This window comes from Malaya genurostris, chromosome 1 (genome assembly GCF_030247185.1).
Source record: "Malaya genurostris strain Urasoe2022 chromosome 1, Malgen_1.1, whole genome shotgun sequence".
Classification (NCBI taxonomy): Eukaryota; Metazoa; Arthropoda; class Insecta; order Diptera; family Culicidae; genus Malaya; species Malaya genurostris.
In genome coordinates this window covers 93,328,038-93,349,478 of record NC_080570.1, presented here as the reverse complement: position 1 = coordinate 93,349,478, position 21,441 = coordinate 93,328,038, and the positions used below count along the sequence as shown (strand labels likewise).

The following is a 21,441-nucleotide window of genomic DNA, read 5'->3' as shown; positions in this document are numbered from 1 at the left end:
AACGAGTATCGAAGAGGATAATTCATAAGGCGCGTTTGCCTTTCTCGTATTTTGAAAGCTCATAGCTCAGTGATCTGTGAAAGGATTTATATAATCTAACTACCAATAGATTCGAAATTTTTAAATTTAAACGTGTATAGCAAAAGCATTGAAGTATTTCAATAGTACACTATTGAAAAATCTGTCTCATTTGACCCATGTCACTACCAGCCAATCAGAACGCGTTCTGAGGAAGAGAACAAAATATCTGCTGCTGTACAACAAATCGTTCGAGGAAAATGTTCCGAACAGTGTTATCGTAGTGAGTTCCACAATTTGGTCTCTCTGAAAGGCAGGAATGAATCCCGTACAGCATCTTGATAGTTTCTTTCAATAAATTATGCAAATCCGAAATGAAATAATCGACATTAAAATTCTGTATGAGGCTTTTTTTATAGCCGTTAGGACCGCCCATTAGTGAAAAAGCTACAAACGAAATCACATAAAAGGAAATTTTTTAGTTTGGATTCTATCGCCACTGCGAGCAGATGTGTTTTGTGTCGTCTGCACAGCTAGTTTCGCTTTCGACAAGAGCGATTACGTCACAGCTGCCAGTCATTAGCATTGGGAAAAAACAACGATGGAGAGCATTACACAATATCAGCCGTTCTAATGGCTCTAAAAGTTTTCTAAAGAACTATTGGGATTTGTTGTTCGCAAATCATAGGTAATTATCCTCAGTTTAGTGCAAATCAAGAACAGTTTGGTTAGATTTGTGCACTTTTCGCTGTGTGAAATTCACAGTAATCAAAATCAAGTGAAGCCTTCTTTGTTTTTGCGAAAAATCTGAAAAAGGGGAATGCTTGCTTAATTCATACAATTGATATTCGGAAGTGTTAAGGAACATGTCAGATGTTTTCGTATTCACGACATCCAGTTATGTCTCTGACATTACCCACCCGCCTTTTTTCAAAGAACCGTACTTCTCACGTAACTATTCTATCTAGCGATTTAAAATAACAGTATGACAAGCAAATGATATTAATGATGAATGATTGAAAAATAATATTCACACAAATAGTTGAAACACAATGATTTAACAATTGGTGTACTGTCTCTAAGTTGAGATCAAGTACAACAAAATATAGTTAGTGATTTGTGATATTTCCTGCAGAACGGTTGTTTTAGACGAACTGTTTTGTCCATCTCTACTTGTAACATAAAATAATAGTTTTTGATTACGCATAGTCGCAAAGAATTCATAGGTTTAATTTACCTGCAAGTTTTTATTTTCATAATTTTTTTCAACATATAGGGTAACAGAGGTATTTTGGCCCACTTCAGGATTGATTTTATTTTGGCCCACTTTGTAAAAATATCCACCAAATGTTGTAATATCTTTGAAAACCTCTTCCGCAATAGGTAATTTAATGTGATTAGCTTCAAAATGATGCAACATGAGTTACTTAACATCGATAAAATCCGATGAAATCTATAAAGTTTGTTAGGTGGGCCAAAATATATGAAGTGGCCAAAATACCTCTGTTACCCTATAACATCAGAGAATTCATTCCATTTAGAGAGTTCACATTTTGCATATTTTGTTAAAGTTAATCGAGATTGTCATGAGCTGGGTTGAACATTCCCACCCACCTACAAAAATACCAATATACAACTACACAGTGTTCTATGCCATAGTGAGAATGTATTAGAGACTATACTCTCGGTTATTTTTCGTCGCGCAACCAGATTTCGACTCAGTTGGCTTTGTAGAATAGGCGTAAACACAAAACGTACGTTACTCGCAGTCTTGGATCGGTTCGTGAGAATCGAGTGTGACGGAAAAGTAAAGAAACAAAAAAAAATACATGAGCGATCAGGAACTCGTGAAGAAGTGGGATAGGCCTCGAAAATTGAATTAAATTTTACTGTATGCTGGTTGGTGAGATAAAACAGTTAGACGGATGGAGAGACATGAAGTAAGTATTACAATTCACTTTACCATCACAAAATACGATACCGGTTTATCCTTTTTCGTATCGATACTCGTTATTGATATTGAATTTGAACAATTAAATTGCTACTAGTTGAAAACCAATTGAAATGAACGACAGAAGTGTCATTAAGCTGTGCAGATGTCATACTCCGAGGTTAAACGAGACGAAAATGTTCGATGTAGGAAAATACGCGCCGCTTGCCATCTCTTCTGTAAACCTAGTGCGTCCAAAAATACAGCCAAACAAATGTAGTAAGTTACTTTCACGGAAAGAGCAGAGATATGCAATATATAAACGCCGGAGAAGACGAATAATTGAAATTTATAAATTTGTCACCGGAAATCGCTGACTGTCTGCATGCCGTATGAGCCGTTTAGTGGTGCTGGCATTACCAAACTGGATAGTACAGTTCGCGTTTTAGCTATTACAATACAAGTTGATAGGGTGAATAAGTAAATCGTTGCTTTCCAAAGGAATTTTATTTTAAAAATCAATGAAAAGTTCTATGGATTTACATTGATTTTAAAAATGGAAGTTTTTTCATATAAAAAAACATCACTGATTTGAAGTTTACAGAAAACGAAATAGAAAATGTCGACGTGCATGTGTGAACAATCATATTTCAGTTAATATCATTTCACAGAAACGGCTCGATTTTTATAAGGCCAAACACCCCCACTATCTGTAGTAAGTACCATCATTTTGAAATTTACCACTTTCCGGCAAATTATCAGAACAGATAACTGAATTTTAAATTGATAACAAATGATGCATTTCGATAATTTCCATTGAGCCGATAATGGTCATTTGAAACTTTCATAGCTTAGTTTCAGAAGTCAAGTCATTGGTCTATTAATTTGCCTTAAGTTTACAGAGTCCAAACGAATCAACTACATTCGATTTAGAAATCGAAACTCATCCATAATTGTATTTCGAATAAGATAAATCCTCAGTATATAGGAAAAACTCTAGATTGTTCCAAAAGTTTCAGAGATAAGAATTTTTGGCATTTGGAATTGTTTTCAGCGAAATGCGATATGGCTTGGACAGATCAAAAGCCTCACTTTGTGGTTGAACCTCCAATATAAATCTTAGGATAATGTAAATGCGTAACATTAAATTAAAATTATTATAAACAACCTTGAAAACGAACAACTGTTATCCTAAAGGTTATCGATAAAGTTATGTAAGGTAAATAGCTAATTTTTCAACTCCCGTCAGACACTATCAAAGTATCAAGATCCAAACGTTAAGAGCACTGAGTTGAGTCACTGCCGGCCACATGCTATCAGCATAAACAAATATAAGAAACAGCTCGTTGTTAAATAAACAAAACTCATGGTAATTTCACCAATGATTTTGTGCCGTTTATAACAGAGTAGAGCAAAGAGTATAAGAGGCATGTTACACCGTATGCCAACAGCCGGAAACCGACGTGGAAAGAACTATATTTGGCTCTACCCCGGTAGATAAACGCTACAACTTGTAGCGATGCTTCCAAGTCTCACTTAAAAGTTTCGTTGCATATACAAACCACCAATCATATTGTATACAAAGCAAAGTTTTTGCACCATGATTTATAACTTGCTCTGCTCAAAATAAATAATGAAGAGAAACATAAAATAGCATCCGAAACAGGAACAATTCTCGAAAATATAGTATTTGCAACTATATTCAAAACATGATGTAATGTTAGGTGAATCCATCAAGTCTAATTGATTAGAGTAGACTTACAGCAGTCCACAGACACGTATTTAGAGGGGGAAGGTTAGGGACCCTGGCCCAACCCGAAATTAAAAACGGGAACAAAAAAAAGTTTGATGAATATTATGAGGCTGTGGATCCTGCAGATTACACCGTCAGATAGTGGTTTTAAGAGTTTCGTCATGGTCGAAACTCCACCGCCACTGACAGTGTCAAGACTACACAAAATATAATTTAAAACCGGGGCAAAATAAACGACAGTAACAATAATTCCTAAAATTGTGCTGAATGACCGAAATGATTCTGTATATGAGTAATGTATCCTGCCACTGGATTCCGCATTTAATTATTTAGGACTGAAAAAAACGAACGCAAGCGCACTTCGAGTACATGTTTGACTGGATCCATTGTTATACACCAGAGAAAATTTTTAGCCGACAATACTCTGGAGTCGGCACGAGTTATGAGTGCTTACCCGGGCAGAAGTGATTTGCAAACCAATACCAAATTCTGTCATTAAAATCAAACATCTCAATGGTAGAAATTAACATTATTTAGTTTGAAATAAGAGTTAAAATATCAAAAATCATATCAAAGCTTGCATGAGAAAATAGCAACAAAATAAAAAATTCTGTCATTGTAATATCAAACCAAGAACAAAATATTTATAGAAGATGAATTTGTTAATTATTTTATAATCTAGCATTTAGAATAGAGTAATATCTTAAGTATTTCTCTTATCTGATTCTGATGCAGTTTATTCAATGGTATTTTATTTGAAGATAAAACTACTGGGTCAATTTAGTTAATGAATTTGAAATAGCTCATCAATAACGAAATAAGATATTATAACTAATTTTGATGTTGAACAGATATTGTACAATGTCTTGATCCCTTGATGAAATATCACGAAAATATCAAGTATCGCTATGACAACACAGAAAAATCAAGCCAAGATATGATGGTAAAATTTGTTATTATTTTGACCTTTGTTTGTTATTTACACCTACCCGGGTAGTCATCTCAGATAAATCTATGTGCGTTCTGTTTTGGAACTTTTGAGCGCTACTTCCGTAACCGGGAACTGGAGACCGGAAAAGCCAAGTTTATATAAAAACTAACTAACAACACCTTGGAATTGAAACCGCCTTTTACCAAGTGGTGATGATTTTTATATTTCTGTTGCATCGTTACTTCTAATGAGGTTTGAGATTTTCAATACACATCACATCGCATTGCTAGATTTAGAAGTTAGATCTCGATAAAATAAATCAATCGGTCTGAGTTGAATCCCGATGTTTTTGACCGCTTTTTTCGGTGCTTTCGAAATTAGTGAAGTCAACTAGTATGACTGTTACTGATGCGAGAAATTCACTCTCTCAATATGGTGGTTATGAAGAGATAACAAATTTTACAGATTTTCACAGATTATGATCGAATATATGCAACACAAATTGTACACAGATTTTTCAAGTTGAAACACAGATTTTAAAGTGGCAACTCTGGTGGACATGCATGTAAAGACACTTACACGCAGATATTCATTTCAATCATAATATTAAGTGCACAGATAATGCATTTCACAATACGTGCTTCAAGTCATTTGATGATTTTGATTGAAAAAGCCACGTCAGATTCATACCAAAATGTCTGAAAAAATACCTTTTATTTTAAGTGACATAAAATGACATAAAAGATATAATGTATCATAGAGCAATATATTAATATAAAAATAATTATATTGTATTATATATTAAAATATTATTTAAAAAACTACAAGGATCAGCCCCATGGGGTTGTTCGAGCCATTGATGTGGAACAAGGCAACCAAAATTTCTAATAATCTACAATCAAACAGTTCAATCAATTGCCACACTTTTGAATCCGCAATTGCACGAGAGTCTGCTTAGATTCATCTTGATTAGGAACCAACACCGAACATTGTTTGTTTTATAGCCAATGAAATTACACCAATATCCCAAATGTATGCAATTATATCTTTGTACATACTTGCGATACGATTTTGAAATTTCAGCTTCTCTTCGCCAAGCTTGTGTTCAAATTTTGTATGCAAGAAGTTATTTTTATAGCGTTAAGTTTCTCTACCATTCTGCGATTTCTGTTGAAGCGATAAACTTTTTCTCATTATCTATCGAGCTCATCTTATATAAATTAAAAATTAATCCTAAGCACTCAAAATTTACCCTGAGTAGTTGTCAATTTCTCAGGCGAAACGACATAATATGGAATTTCATCCGAGCTTGCATGACACAAGATCAGAGCATACCAATTAAAGCTTTAAAGCGTTTTATGGCACTTTTTGTCTTGCTGTCTAGCAACAACCTACCTCTAGCATGGTACGCATATAACTGAAACGTTAGCTTTGCATCGATTGACCAATCAGAGCGATGCTTTCTCTTTGATATATCGCTTACTCCTTCAAAATCGTCGTCTATGGCAGGGAAATCCGGTATGCCGGAGATTTTTAGCAGACAAAATAGGACACTGCTCGCTACTAATCAAAATTTCAATCATATATAATTGAAAATACGTGGCTTCATACATTCAAATCGAAACATAGAAATATTTCCAATCAAATGATGAAATATTATTAATAATTGATACAAAATAGACTGAGCTGTAAGTGTTTAAAACCTGACCACATTTCTACGCGTATTTTTTCTTGAGTTTCTGATTTGCACCCCTATATAGAAAATAAAGATATGTTCCACATCAAAACAATCACAAAGCATGTTATGCAGCTGATTACCAGAAGCGCAGGTTATCGCAAAGCCAATTCAAACGCGCTATTAAAACGATGCGCCTGCTGTCTTTTAGAGACATGCAAAATGCTGCACTCCAGTTACTTTTATGAATCAAATTCATGAATCAAATGCATGTTTTGTTAGGTTTAATCTAAATAGCGCAACGGGGATTAAAACAGTTTTTCGTCACTGTAATCACTATTTTGAAAGTAGAGAGAAAAATTGTTATTCATATTTATCACCCTACGTGCATCGAAAATATCGCAGTCATTATTTCTCAGTTGCGAATTTATTCAGCAGAGATTTTTTAATTGATGAAAACATAATAATTAAATCTTACACGAACAACTTCGGTGCCGAACTGAAGTGGAAACGCTGCATCGAAATATCATCGAAGATTCTTCCTTTTGGATTATTTCTTGAGCGATATGTCTGTGGGTGAAGTTACGTTGACACAAAAAAAAAACACTTGTAAACATCGAGTTTCCGAGTTTTGTGTATGTTTCATGAATGAAAATTTCAGAAGTGATTCCTTCAGTCACTTATTTTTCGTAAAATCTCTTGAACTGGTTTGATTACGAGTAAAAATGAAATAAACTTTTTCTGATCATGATTTACCCAATATTGATTTGGAACAAAACAAAACGTATGTTGTTATAATTGAGATTCAACGTTTACAAGCATTCTCATCACTTATCTTTCTTTGCAGACCTAAACAAAACAGTCGACGTATGACCTGTAACCGCTCGCAGTAATCAACGGTACAAAACACACCCGAATTTGAGATTGTGGGTTCCCTTATCTATTAAATAATGCATAACACTAGTTAATCAAGTTTGTAAATAAATGCAGTGCGTGGAATTGATAGCAGAAAGAAACAGTGTAGTGTATGTTATGTGTATCTAGATGTGTGTGAGCATAGATGACAGCATCGCAGTCAGAAGTAAAAAATGAGAAAACGTCGGAAGAAATCGTTACAGTCTACCAACAGAGAATAACATGTTGAATTCAAAAAAACACATCAATGCTCAATAGTGGTGAGAGGACTAAACGGTCATTCAGTGTCAAGTGAATTAAATTATCAAAATATGTTGATGTTGAGAGCGGAATAGAAAATGTCAACATCATGTTCGTTACTTCAGTAGGGAGCTTAACGAAAATCTGAGAAAATGTACCTAGAAAACATGGGTTCAATCGGATTTCAGTTTATCTTCACCATTGTGCTAGTGTACGGAGCTCACACTGTTGATACACAAAATCATAACAAGCAATATCAAATTGCTTCCCAGCCTTTTGACGCAGAAGTGAAAACGGTCTATTCGCAAGATGATAAAAGTTATTTGCCTGCTATCAAAGTTAGTAACAGTGCTAAATCAAACATCCTAAGAGATCTTACTTTCAGTGAACATAGTATCAATAATAGTTACACTGATGCAGAGTTAGTCATTCGACAATTACGTTCGACTGGTGGTTACAACACGCAAACTGGATCTCAAAGTTTATGCCACAAGGAGGGGTGTACTTGTTTGGATCAGCCTATTCTCACAATCGATTGTGAGATATTCGATAGTGTGGTAAGTAATGGTTTATGATGGTATATATACGGGGATTTACACTCAGAATAAAATGTTCCTGTGCACTTTAGAAAGCAACCTTTCATTCAGAACCACTATGAGGATGGTATTGAACTGCCTCATAAATGTACCATGTCTTCTAAGTTTTCAATAGAATAGGTGCTAACTAGAGATGAAAAAAGTCATTCATTTCAAAGAACCGTAACTTAGTAGTTCTACCGAAAGAAGTTTGGGTGAACCGTTCTTTCGCTCTTCTCAAATTTTGTATGTTTCTTCGAAAATAATTCTGAGAGCCGCAAATTATATTTTGTTGTGAACAGTTTTAATAACATTGAGTACTTTTTGCATGGGTTCCCATAAAAAAATTAATAATCATTGCGAATGTATGTAACTTCTATTAGATTAGTTCCGAAATATGCAATTTGTATACTTGTTTTGTAATTATATGTATATTATATACTAAAAATACGACTACTACTTTCCAAAACTCGCAAAATAAGGACAGCCGACCGTCAGGATTGCCGACATTCATTTATACATTTAATCTTTCGCGTTCTGTTTTTTTTTCATTAAATAGCTGTAATACTAGGAAGATATCAGCCGATTACCATCAATCGAACGCGATACAAAGTTATATTGACATCTACTTCCTAACCAAAATATAATATATAAACTGAATATTTATCGAAGTTTTCTAGTAGAATTTATAACACTCTTCCCTGGATTCAATGTGTTTAATTGTTTTTGATTTCATTTGACGTTGAAAACTTCGAGTTCGGGTGACGACGAGTAATTATCCAGATGGTATACATCGAGCACAATACGAAGCGATAAAACAAACCAAAACAAATGCTGGCAACCGACGATGATCTATGAAAACTGCTTTACTACTTTTCTTTAAAAAAAGCCGCAACAGAAAAACTTAGTTTATTCAAACATCGATCAAACGAGTGCAAGTGTTATTCAGAAACACTTTGATACGAACGGCGTCTCAAATCTTTTCTAATAAGAAATATTGAAAAATTTATTGAAAATCTTGTCACACTCGACTGCTCTAAATTTATTATCAAAAATATTTGAGACCACCTAAAAAAGAGTGTTATCTTAAAATCCACAAAGGATCTTGACAAGGTTCTCGTAAACCATCGATTTCAATCCAGCTTTAGTCAGTTCGTGTGAAGCCAGCGCACAGCCAAATCTCGGGCCACCACAACAGAAACTAGGGAAAAAATATCCAGACGTAATAGCATAGAGATATTAATATAAATTTCCTAACATCATCAAAGAAACCGTTTTTTAATCTCACCTCGAAAAAACATTGGAGTTTTTTCGCTTGTGTTATTTTTACGAATAAAATTTTTCCTACGATTTTTATCGTAGCTTTTGCTTTTGTGTTCAGATTAAGCAGAAGGCGATCTTTCACTTGAAACTCTGATAGGGCGAAGGGAAATTTAGGGTAAATGCCCGCATCCACCATGTTACTAGCCTTTTGCTCATCAATTGCGTCCTCAAGTTTACCCACTATGCCCCATTTGCACCAACCCGTGGACAACTTGACAGCTCCCATACATCGAGAATATAAGTGAAAGTTTTGGTTCTCTGGTTACACAATGGCGTCGTAAATGGAATAACATTTGGAAATAACGTATCTGTTTTTCGACAATCTGCGGTTTAAATTTTTATATTTAAACTAGCGGACCCCTGCACACTTCGTAACGCAATAATATTAGATTAGATTTAGAAAATCAAAACTACTTATCAATTCTAATGATTATTGAAGAAAAATATCATTATAATGCTCTATGATAGTGGCCCCAACCATTTTATATCGCGGACAACAGGACAAAATATATAAAACCTATGCTTTATCGAAACGCAAACAGGCAGCGTACAATTTACCATCCGAAAAAAACTATAAATTCACGCTACAGACTCGATTATTGACGGTAAATTACGGTAATTGACGGTAATAGAAAAGTTAAACGGATGAGAAAATGACGTTCAATTTGAAATGGCATAGCAGTGGACATCATTTTAATGCGTGGAATGAAAACTTTTTCTTCTTCTAATTTGCCATTCAAAATTGTTGTCTCGACAACATTTGCGATTAATTATTGAACTTTTAACTTTTTTCTGTACTTGTTCCTTTATTGTCTGCACTTTATTTTGTACTTTGTGTGCTTGTTCCTGTAATTTGTGTGTTTTTTCCTGTACTTTCTGTGCTTGTTTCAGGATTTGTTCCTGCACGTTCTATACCATTCTGTACCCTTTTCTGCACTCAATTGTATCAGTACTTCCTTTACTTGTTTCCCTCATTTCTGTACTTGGTTTTGTACTTTCTGCACTTGTTCCTGTTCCTTCTTTATTTATTCCTGAACTTAGCTTCTGTACTTGTTCCTTTTATTTCTGTACCTGTAGCTGTCCCTGTGAATTTCTCACACATCAAAAATTATCTTTGGAAGGAAATTATTTCGAATACTCTTAAATTAGAATAATCGAAAGACCCTCATGATTGCTCGAGATTAGTGAAGTAGAATGGTAGAGGGTTCTGTAAAAATGAATCATCTGACAATTGTTTTTGATTCGATCTCAACATTTTTCCCCAATTCAGATACACACGTAAACAGCAGTTTTTACCTGCTCTTGAAAGTCCCAAATGATTCAAGCAAAATACAACACAATCAGTTTGACGGTTTATGAGCAAGAGAGTGAATCATTCGAATAGGTCAAACATGTCGATGAGTTCCCAAATCTCGGTTCAATCGATGTACTTTAAAAACATTAGGTAAACGGGATGGTTCGAGTACATTGGACGAAACTGTTCATAGTTACTCAAATGCAAATAATTTGAAATTTCGGAATACTCTGGATTGATATAATTCGAATCGCGTTTGGGCCAATTGAAGACGTTTGGACTCAAATAAATAACCGAACTTGCAGTTTAAAGCAATTGACGAAATTTTCTAGAAAAATTTACACAAAATCCCGTCCAAAAAATCCATCCAAGGTATAGCACGGGAAATGCTTATGAAAAATTTAAGCCGAAAAACAAACAGAAAACATCCTTCTAATTCGAATGGAATCGTTCCAAAAAGTAGAGAGCCGAACAATTTTGGTGTTTGAGTTAACGGTCTTAATTTGAAGTGGCAGCTGAGGTGTGCTGATCCTGTTGTCTCAGTGCATTGTGAAAGCAATAATTATATCTATCAAGAAGATACAATTCACATTTCTGGAATTTTAGGAAAACAACGAATCATAAAAAAACGTTAATCACTTTCTTTTCTTATAGTCGTTTTATAATTTGACTTAACGGTATTGAACCCAAATTCATATATCGGAAAATGGAAACCTGTATGCTGTTCATTTGGCGCCCTTACTCAATTGAACATGTGATTCGAAATAAAGAAACACGTGAATCAAGTAGGCTCAGTAAAATTTTTGCACAGATCAGCTCGTTTGGCGCCAAACGGTTTTATTAATAATCTAGTATTCATATTTTGCTCTCCAGCGGGCAGTAACATTGCATAACTCGATACGCGCCAAACAATCATCGGAGATCTAGCATGCATTGAGTGGAAAATTTCCAATTCTAAACGAACCAATTTTCTAGTTTTTCTCTGCTATTCCGAAGGATTTTCCTTATGTACTATAGCCTAAAACCTTCGCATAAACGCCATCTTTCGAACAAAAAAAAATCATTTGAAGATCGGACCACGCATACCAGAGAACATTAGCAACACACACTTTTTTTATAGATAAGTAAAGGAAAATGTGCTAGCATTTCTTGACATTAATAAAATAATTATGACGATAAGTTACTATGGTGTAGTATCAGAATAAAATGGCTCAAACGGCACGTGTACTATAAGTATAATTTTTCTATTTTCATCAATAGAAGGTTTAAAAGTGGTTCATCACATTTCAATGAACAATGAAAGTGAAGTAATTTATTCTACTAAATCTTGAAGAAATACTTCTAATTTGCAAACCAAGATTTAATCTATGGTTCCCTTATCTTTATCCGAGTCGTTAGAAGATCATCAAATGATAACAAATACTAAACCAGGGAGGACGCTTCAAAATCATTTTCAGAATTTTATTCTGAATCCTTTGAAGCGTTTTCTTCCTGATGGAACTTAACCAAATTGTTACTGTATAAAGCATGGCTGGTCTGCAAATTTGTTTATAAATTAATAATTTGTTCTTTAGACAGAGCTTAGAATTTCTGTTTATAACAGGATATAAACATTTAATATATTTTTTACATTTTGCCTGGATTCCTTGAAAGTAAGTTTTTTGTCATACGTTAAACCTAAATATTTTGCTTGATCAGACCATGTCAATTTGAGAATGTGATTATTGTTTGGTTTAAGAAAAGAAGCTCTTGGCTTATGAGGAAAGATAATTAATTGCGTTTTTGCTGCATTTAGTTTAATTTTCCATTTTGACAGATAATCACTGGAAATATTTAAACTTCTTAGTAGGCGACTGCAGATAACTGTTAGATTTCTACCTGTGGCTAACAGACTTGTGTCGTCACAGAATAGCGATTTCTGACAACCAACGGGTAGATTTGGAAGATCAGAAGTGAAAATATTATACAAGATTGGAGCTACGCTCGAACCCTGCGGAACACCTGCTCGTACGGGTAGCAATTCAGATTTACAATTCTGATAGCTAACCTGAAGAGTACGATCAATTAAATAATTTTGAATCATTTTGATCAAATAAATAGGAAACTGGAAATCAGACATTTTTGCTATTAATCCTTTGTGCCAAACACTGTCGAATGCTTTTTCTATGTCTAGAAGAGCAACTCCAGTGGATAGCCCAGAAGATTTATTTGCTTTTATCATGTTCGTTGCGCTTACAAGTTTATGAGTAGTTGAATGTTCATAACGAAATCCAAATTGCTCTGGTAAAAAAAATGAATTCTCATTTATATGAGACATCATTCTCAACAAGATATTTTTTTCAAAAAGTTTACTGATAGAAGAAAGTAAACTAATTGGTCTATAACTTGATGTTTCTGCTAGATTTTTATCAGGTTTGAGGATAGGAATTACTTTAGCGTTTTTCCATCTTTTTGGGAAGTAAGCTAATGAAAAACACTTGTTGAAAATTTTAACCAGGAGTCTCAAGGCAACATCGGGAAGATTTTTAATAAGAATATTAAAAAATCCATCATCACCAGGAGCCTTCATGTTTTTAAGTTTCCTAATAATTGATTTAATTTCATCAAAATTCGTCTCAATAATGTCATCGTGTGATAACACTTGGGTTGAAATATTCTCATATTTCAGTGAGACTTCATTTTCAATTGGACTCACAACGTTCAAATTAAAATTGCGGACACTCTCGAACTGCTGAGCAAGTTTTTGAGCTTTTTCGCCATTTGTAAGAAGTAAGTTTCCAGAAAGGTTTAGAATATGGTTTAATTTGTTCAACTTCTTTAGCGAAATTTTCATTACGCAAAAGAGTAAATCTATGTTTAATTTCTTTTTGTAAATCTCTTTGTCTCTGACATTACACACCCGTACTTTTATTATTTCATATCACATATTTACTGTAGGTATTATAATGAATTCTGCAACGAATGATTTTTGAAAAGATAAAATTTATAAATGTCTTCATCGTTATCAGTATTACTGTCTGATTCGGAATCAACATTTCAACAAAGTTCGGTTAGTTTTAATGCTACTCTGTGTTCATTAAACAGGTTAGAAGTCACTTACAGTTCCGGTGATGTAACGTTAACGTCAAAACTGATTACCGCTCAATTTTCTCGGATATAGATTAAACGAAATCAATAATTTTGGGCTTGTTAAGTGAGTTTATTTCGTCAATCAAATTCCATATTTCATGATGTATTTGAAATTTATTCAGTAATACCGTCGTGGTGGAGTTATATCATCAATAAAAACAGCTAATAATATTAACATACATGCTGCGATGAATAATAATTATAACTATAAGAAAAACATGTCCACTCACAAAGCGTGCTATGAAATTGATTAATATTACCCTATTTAGCTTGAATATCATACACAGAAGTAACAGGAGTGCAGGATTTGACTACGCCAATTCAAACGCACCATTGAAACACTGCGACAAATGCTGCGCTCCAGTTACTTCTTTAAATCAAATTCATGTCAAATAGCGTTTCATTGGGTTTAATCTAAATAGTGCATGGTGTGGTATATTTTTTACTAATTTTGCATTGCGTATTGATATTGCGCGGCGAAAACTGTAAAATTCACATTATCAATTGGATTACGATCCAATCTGATTAGTTTCATAAAATCTTCATCTAGCATTAATTTCCTTTCATCTAGTATTCATTTACTGCAATAAACAACATGTTGCGAAATACAGTTTGTATCAAAGGAGAACATGTGTTGAAACTTCGTAAACCGTGCCGTAACGAAACCGGTATTTTTCTAAACTCGGGGGTAAATACTGTTCAACGAGCATTCCTAAAAGTTACAAATTGACAATTTTCCCCAATTTGACCACCCTTATGCATATAAATTGACAAAAGTCATTGAGGTACAAACTCCTTTAAGGGGTTACACCACTGCAGAAAAAAAAGAGAAGGTCTTTTTTAGGATTTCAAAAAATGGCCTTTTTTAGGAATTCAAAAAATATGCCTATTAAAATATTTTTCGGAATCAAAATCATAAAAGTGTCAAAAATTATTTCAACTATCGATATTTTCAGATTAAAAAGTAGTTTCATATACTTAAAATTTCTAACGTGATTACTATATTCAATTCTAGATCATATTTGAATGATTTTTTATGTACCACACAAACAAATTAAAATAAATTTTAAGGTGGTGTTGAGCAAGTTCGCATCAGGATTTTCAAGGAGTAGATAAAAAAAACTTTAGAATGATTGAATAGTTACAGATATTTTTCTCCGCTTTTGAAAACCTAATTGTTAACAATTGTGCCGTACGCCAAGGAAAGTAATTAAATGAGTCTCAGAAAACACAGATGCCAAAAGCTGTAGGGTTTAATATTATTACAACATTGTATGAATATAACATTGTGATCGGGAACTTGTCGGAGAGTTAATTAGCACAAGTTGCTACACCTTTTCTCATGCGAATGGAGCACTCGAACTACGTTCTTGGCTAAATGCGCTGAGAACGAACGAAGCATTGTACATCCATTTCTGACACGGTACTTAAATGCGCAAACGAGTTTTTGAGAGAGGCTAATGCTCTTTGCCTGCACAAGAGATAGAGCGCAATAAAAAGAGCGCGTATGGATAAGGTCTGCTGCTACTCTGTGTAATATATAGTTCCCACCATTTAAAAACTAATCGCCATTTTAGTTCTGTTATCCAATTTTTTAATTCACGGTGTTCGGTTTTCTGATTCACAATCGAAAATCTTGATTCACATTTTCCTACGAAAAATGGGCTTATTTCCACCTCTGTCTCAAACACCCGAATGAATTTGTGGTACTTTTCCGTTATTCGGCGCAGGGTAAACAGGCCTTACACGTTTTGCTTCGATGCGCATGCTGCCGAAATCGAGCATCCGTTGGTTTCTTACTAATGTGAATGTAGATTGCTAGGTGAATATATCTAGCTACGGTAAATGTACCGATTTTTGGGTCGACCAGGCAAACTAGGTGTTTATAGGTTTGTAAATGTTTCTGCACATATCTATCAACATGGTGTAGTCATATAACCGAAGCCAAGATGACTCGGCGGTTCCCGTGTCGCCGTGGCGATGCCAACTGAGTCGGCCGCCAACTCGCCGTCGGAAGCGGCGGCCACTCGCAAGCAATCATGTAATTTACCCGTTTGCCCGGTCTACTCAAAGCTAGTTGTTATGCATTAGCCACCGAGGTGAGACAGTCCGAGTAGTCCAATGGTCAGGCGGAAGCAGCGGCTTCTTTTATACAATTATGTAACCGCCTCGTTCGACCGATTAACCCAAAGCTTGATATATTTGCTTTAGTTAAATACATTTACTTAGATTCATATGAAATGTCCTATGCTCCCATACAAAGTTTTTGAATTTCATTTGGATCCGACGTCTGGTCCCAGAATTACAGGATGATATATGTATGAAAATAAAAATAATCGATTTCTTCGCGTTTCGCCTTCGGCTCATCAGTGCTTAAGGCACTATTGTGGACTTTGCGTCTGCTTAGCGGTTCAAGTTGAACTGTTAGGCGTTCAACGTTTGTTCCGGAGATACAGGGTGATTGGTATTGAAAAATAGTTCCAAGATTTTTTATTCATAAGTGACCATGTGATGAGTAACAAATTCTATGAAATTGGATAATAAATTTCTCGGGTTTTCAAATGACCAAATAAATTTATTTCAGTTATACCGGTATTCGGTTTTCGAACTCGAAAGTGAACGTACTCTGATTGCTCGTATTATAGTGTAAATTTATATAATAGAAATAGAAGTGAATATAAATGAATCGAACAATTAAAAAAAAGTTCATTTCGAGAATTCATTAAAATGAACTGCGGGAAAAATCGCGTAGATCCAGCCGCATAATAACATGTCTCACATCACAATCTTGAATCGAGCAAACGTCTGCGTGTGTCTGTATGTATGTACAGAACATAAAGCCGTAAATCTCAGGAAATACTATTACTAAACCTTCGCCCGATAGGCACCTAAATTAAAAGTATATTTAGGGTCATTTCTTACAAATCTTGTATATATATATATTTTAGCTTAGACTGATAGCCAATAAAGTTTTAGGAGGCGGCGCTAAACCTCAAGTCTCGCTGCTAGGTGGATTAAGTCAGTTAAGTTGTTTTTTTTAAGAGTACATACCATATCTCAACTTTTCATGCAATTCTAATCCATCTAGTTGATTAATTGTGAAAATTGTCAAACTTTCACTTTTTCAAGACGAACATATTCTAACACATAATTGATCAAGGCGGAACCAAAGCGAGTACAAAATTGTCCGATCGCACCTCTTGCTTTTCTCAGAAGTTACCATTTTTTTCACTGAAATTTAAATGAAACTGAAAATCTGTCATGACAATAGATTACTGTGAAATTTTTGTAGTGATGGTTCAATCTTATCTGGAAAAATAATCAAAAACCAAACTTACAAAAATTATGTATAGATTATCAATTTATTTAATAATAGTAAACAATCTTCCATCTGGCAAATATTTTGTCCACGAAAAGGTTAAAACTTTCTTTAAATAAGAAGAAGAAGCTTTATGAGGGTGCCTTTTGTACCGTTGTTGTCATGAGTTTTGCTCTGTTGTTTTGATGGGTGTTCACCCGTCGTTTAAGATCATCCTGCCTCTATGTTCAGATAATCGTTATTTCGCGTAATTTAAAATGTATATTTTTCATGGTTTTCACAATGGGGCGTCATGTCCGCGTATATTTCAATGGAAATGTTGAAGGGTTTAAAAAAAGATATTTCATGTATTTTCCAATGCATTCAGCGAGTATTTTTTCGTAATTTTGAGAAATAATGGTAACGGAAGGTAGTCATGCATGTAACTCTCACGTGTTATTATCATTAGTTAAGATATACAAATCTTTCGTATCACCCCATTTACCCCTAAATGAATACTGACGATAGCATTTCAATGGCAATAGAATCGCATAGTTCTTCCGGTTGTTCAAATTTTCAATATTTAACAAGCGTTAAACAACTTGATAAAAATTTGTCTAAGATTTTATTCCAAATTGGTATTCAAAATTTTCTTGTCCGATTCTTGCTCTAAATATGTTACATTTATACGATTGCCAACTCATTCGTTATGAATTGCAACATGAAAAACATTGTTTGAGAGTACTTGTTACGAAATAACAAGTGTCAGTAAGATCGTAACATTAGCCATACAATTGTACACTAATGAATCGAATGAGAAATGTTTTGAAACAGAAGGTGCTACGGAATGTAGTTCTCTCATTTTCCTTTGACACATTCATCGTATAAGAACAATTAAGAACTATAAAACAGTTTTATAAAACTCATATTACAGAATCTTGTTTTTTGGTGCTTAACATTGCTCTTAAAATATCTTGTTTTTTATTTCAGACTACATTGGCAGACCAATATTACATTCCCAGAGAAGCAAAAAGTCTCAACTTATGGTTGACTGATCGAGGGACAACTTTGATTATCAATACGAAGCAATTTACGAACAGCTTACTAAATCGCGTATTGATAAGGGGTAATTTACCCTATGGTGATGGTCGGGAACACGTGGAGTTCCAGAATGAAGCATTTTGTCTCAATAATGGCACCTATCCGGAGTTGGAAGTGTATAACATTCATAAGGTTGTGTTTCATAGACAGACTTTCTGCCGTAAGTGTGTAGATGCTTATCCATTGTTTATTGTAAAATAAATTGTTCTAATCAACAGGAGAATTCAAACTAAATGTAACTAACGCCAGGGAGGTAACTATAATGCCAGAAGCATTTTCGGTTCCCGAAAGTGAGATTTTATTGAATGGTGTTAAAGACATAAGGATACAGGAAGACGCGTTCAAAGGATCGATTACAACTATGGTGAGCATTTAAATGAATCCATGATTCCTTTACGAAACAACATTTTATGTGTTTAATTTTAAAACAGCTTGACATCGTCAATAGTGGTATAAAAATATTGTCAGAACTACGAGCATCCTTTCGGCAGATACAGTTTACGAATACAACCATTGAACAGATCACAACGAAAGCATTTGATGTAAATAAGATAGATTCACTGATTCTCAAGAACTGCGAGATAGGTTTATTGAAGTCGCAAGCTATAACTGAAAAGGTAATTCGAGTACACGGTGCAGTAACAAAACATTGAATCTTGTAACCGATTTGTTATTTTTGCAGCTTTTGTGCAAACAATTTATCATGGAAAGTTGTAAGATAAATGCAATTGAGAAAAACTTTATTGCTGATAGCGGACTGATAAACTTCAACATGCAAAATAACATGTAAGTATTTGATTCAGACGTTCTCTTTTTAATGCAATGTGCGATTAGTGTGAATGAAAAGCAATGTTAATAGGTCGATTTATTGATGGTGTACGGAGAAACCATGCTGTTTATACGTTCAAAAAATATTTTATTAAATAAAATCTAACCAAAATAATGTCTATCACTTTAGTCTTTCGACTCTTGACAATTGTTATACTCTTTAGTCATTACAAAACAACAAAACTAACAAATTTCGCTTTACTACTATCAGTTAGGTCTCATTTGAAATTAAAATAAAAAAAATTGATCCGAATCTATAATACCATAAAGATTTTTCCCAGTTTACGCCGCTCATAATATCTTTTATAGAATTATATAATTCTATTAACTTCCTTATCCTGTTTTACAGTATCAACGATATAGCATCTGACGCAATCCGATTCACGGGGATTCTCACCAGCATAGTTGGAAACAAAATAATCAAAACAGGAAAAAATTGGTTCTTCCAGAAGCCAGATTGGACGAGTGTGATCATTGCTAACAATTCGTTTGGCGAATTCAACTATTTCACCATTGAGAAAAGCATCAATTCGAAATCATGTCAATTTCACGGCAATTCGATCACTCAGCCTGCTGTAAGAAGTTTTAGTTTCACACAACATCCGGAGTGCACGTTAAGTGAAACGTCTTTTAACAAACAGTGCGCTTGTGATGAAAGTTGGTTGAAAGAGTTATACTATCAAGACTACTACCAATTACTAAAAGAAAGTTATTGCCGAATAGACGAGACTCTTAAATTCTGTTTTAATACAACCACCTTTAACGTGAAAACATACATGGAGCAAGTTTGCAATGAGTCAACTCGAACGATCGATTGCTCCCGAAATCAGAAAGAGAAAAAAGTTGTTCCCCATTTTGTTTCTCCAAACGAAATTGAATCAATTCATTATACAGATTATTATCACCAAATAATAATTGGAGGGGTTATTCTGGTTTTGCTGGTGATAATAATTTTGAGTATAATTTTCTGCAAATTGTATTGCAAGCAACGAGTCACTACATCCGGAAACGCAATATCGAATACATCATTCACCATGACAACAACTAAGCATCCGAAAGTGTTTACACCGGAAGACAAGACGATTATTCATCAGACACTACAAAAGATTAAAGACAGACATTCGCTTGATTTGTATGGAGACATATTAACTCATACACAAAAACTTCTCGGAGGTGACTTCACTGAAACCGAAAAAGTATTAACAATTGGTGAAATCGTACGACGATTGAATGATTGCGAAAACAGCGGAGATGACTTTGTCGCCTTCACTGATATCCTCTATCGTCATTTAGCCCCAAGTACAAACAATACACCTCTTGAAACGATATATACAGAACCATCCTGTCCTGCGGAGGGAACAACTGTTATCGAATCATCTGGAACTCACGATCATATTTATGCAGAATTAACGAGTGCGGCACAACCACTACTAATAAATGAGTACTCCGCACCGGTGGATCATAGTGATTCACAGTACTCGGAACCGGTGAAAATTACTCAAAAAGGTAATTGACAAATAAATTCGAAATCTAAAAAAATATAATACATTTCTTTCTCAGATAACATTCGAACGCTGATAACGCCTTATGCCATTGGAAATAACATTGGATCATCTATCCAACAACAACAGCCAAGCACGTCGAGGAATTTGCCCGATATCTTAAAATCAAACAGTGGTAACAATACTAGCAACACTAGTAGTGGTAGTAGTAGTAGTAGCAGTAGTAGCAACAACAACAATATATCAGATGCCATACATTGCTCAGTGTCCTTAAGGTATATGGACCGATCTCCAAACAGTAGCAGAGAGATTCCTGAGTATACACTGCCAATCAAAAAAGTGCCACCCAAACCCATCATACACCGAGAGCCTATAGTCGATTCCGATGGGTCGACATCGAGCTCTGATCATTCGGAACACTCAGGTGGTAGTGATATTACTGTAAAAATTGATGACATAGTAGAATATGCTGACGCATGATACGTACTCCAGTTTGAAAACAATGTTTATCAATTTAGCTGTATTGTTACTGTGAAACGTCCAGAAGCATTGTGTTTGTAATTACATAGTAAGTATGAAAAAGTGATATTAATTTAGTCAAGAATCAGGTTATTTAAATTATAGTTTTTAGCACATTATCGAACCAAAATATGGCGTAGAAAAGAAATAATATAATAAATGACTTCAAACAAATCATAAATCATAATTTCATTTAAACTCAGTCATATTTTTCCGACGTATCTCTTAATAAAACATTCCCGTTTGACTTAAAGCGACAACAGCTTTCATATTGGTGTTTTACAACACACCAATGCGTTCTTTCGATGTGTACGAGAAGAGTGATCGCCAAGCGATAACAAACACATTTGCTCTGTAAACATTTTCATGGTGAACGAAAACGTGGTTCATTTTCTGTGTTATCATATATC

The 21,441-nt window shown here is 34.5% G+C and overlaps 2 protein-coding genes across 7 annotated transcripts in view; one reads left to right on the top strand and one right to left on the bottom strand.

Annotated features, from left to right (window-relative positions):
- LOC131440748 (E3 ubiquitin-protein ligase highwire) overlaps positions 1-21,441 on the bottom strand; it is a 126,255-nt gene that overhangs the window by 47,401 nt on the left and 57,413 nt on the right. The gene's annotated exons all lie outside the window — the stretch shown is intronic.
- Positions 1,728-21,212, top strand: LOC131440749 (uncharacterized). Its single transcript, XM_058612291.1, has 8 exons — positions 1,728-1,958; positions 7,155-8,019; positions 18,072-18,342; positions 18,401-18,546; positions 18,614-18,799; positions 18,865-18,968; positions 19,360-20,516; positions 20,571-21,212. The coding sequence occupies exons 2-8, from the start codon at positions 7,615-7,617 to the stop codon at positions 20,990-20,992; spliced, it is 2,691 nt and encodes an 896-aa protein (XP_058468274.1). The 5' UTR covers positions 1,728-1,958; positions 7,155-7,614; the 3' UTR covers positions 20,993-21,212.